Source organism: Elephantulus edwardii, unplaced genomic scaffold (assembly GCF_000299155.1).
Source record: "Elephantulus edwardii isolate Elephantulus edwardi_28Jun2011 unplaced genomic scaffold, EleEdw1.0 scaffold00234, whole genome shotgun sequence".
Classification (NCBI taxonomy): Eukaryota; Metazoa; Chordata; class Mammalia; order Macroscelidea; family Macroscelididae; genus Elephantulus; species Elephantulus edwardii.
Genome location: NW_006399984.1, coordinates 2,404,816 through 2,405,745, shown reverse-complemented (window position 1 = coordinate 2,405,745; position 930 = coordinate 2,404,816). Strand labels below are relative to the sequence as shown.

At 40.0% G+C, this 930-nt stretch overlaps 1 protein-coding gene across 1 annotated transcript in view; it reads left to right on the top strand.

Annotated features, from left to right (window-relative positions):
* HERC2 (HECT and RLD domain containing E3 ubiquitin protein ligase 2) overlaps positions 1-930 on the top strand; it is a 439,756-nt gene that overhangs the window by 101,989 nt on the left and 336,837 nt on the right. The window contains exon 16 of the mRNA XM_006898588.1: positions 576-776. Within this exon, the coding sequence (XP_006898650.1) occupies positions 576-776 (201 nt within the window). The remainder of the gene's footprint in view (positions 1-575; positions 777-930) is intronic.

Here is a 930-nt window from a genome sequence, read left to right as displayed (position 1 = left end):
TCCACCAATCTTGACCCCACATTTCTCCTCATAGAGCCCAGCCTCCCGGATAATCTGTTCTGCATATAAGTTCAAAAGGTACGGAGATAGGATAAAAAAATTCCACTTTGAAAAGTAGAGTCAGTGAAAGAGGAAATTCTTTAGTGAGATTGATTGACATAGTAATGTAACAGTGGGCTTGAGCTTGACAGACAACATAATGATGATACAGGATAGAACAGTATTTTGATCTGGTGTTCAAAGATTTACTGTCAATCCAGTTGACTCCTTTGCCTATTACGTCAAACAGTTAACAAGTGAGTTGTGGCTCTCACTGTCATTCATTATTGTTTATAAAAAGTTTTTGTTTTAAAAGAATAATTTTTGAAGATTTGTGAAGAGGGAGACAGTACTGGAAGCAAATAGCATGTGAACTAAACAGCTGTGGAAGGACATAAGCATTTGGGGACATTTTCTGGGGGCTAGTAGGACATTATTCAAGGCATCTTCATCACTCATAACTGACTTATATGTCCATAGGTTCCACTAAAGCTGAATTCTGGTATTCATTTTAGATTTTTGTGTTTGTTCTACAGAGCTTTGCTTGGTCGTCTTGTTCTGAGTGGTCCATTGGCCTCCGTGTTCCTTTTGTGGTAGACATCTGCTCAATGACATTTGAGCAGTTGGACCTACTCCTCCGTCAAGTGAGTGAGGGGATGGATGGCAGTGCTGACTGGCCTCCACCTCAAGAAAAAGAGTGCATGGCTGTGGCAATGCTGAATCTTCTACGACTTCAGGTATGGATGATTTTCTTATTTTCTCTTCTGTAAATATTTATTCTGTCTTTGTAATGACGGTTTACACTCTTTCTGAATGATATCTTTGACATCCTCCCACAACTCATCTGGTCTTCGCTCGTTAGTGTTCAAGGCCTCAAACCTGTTCCTGAGA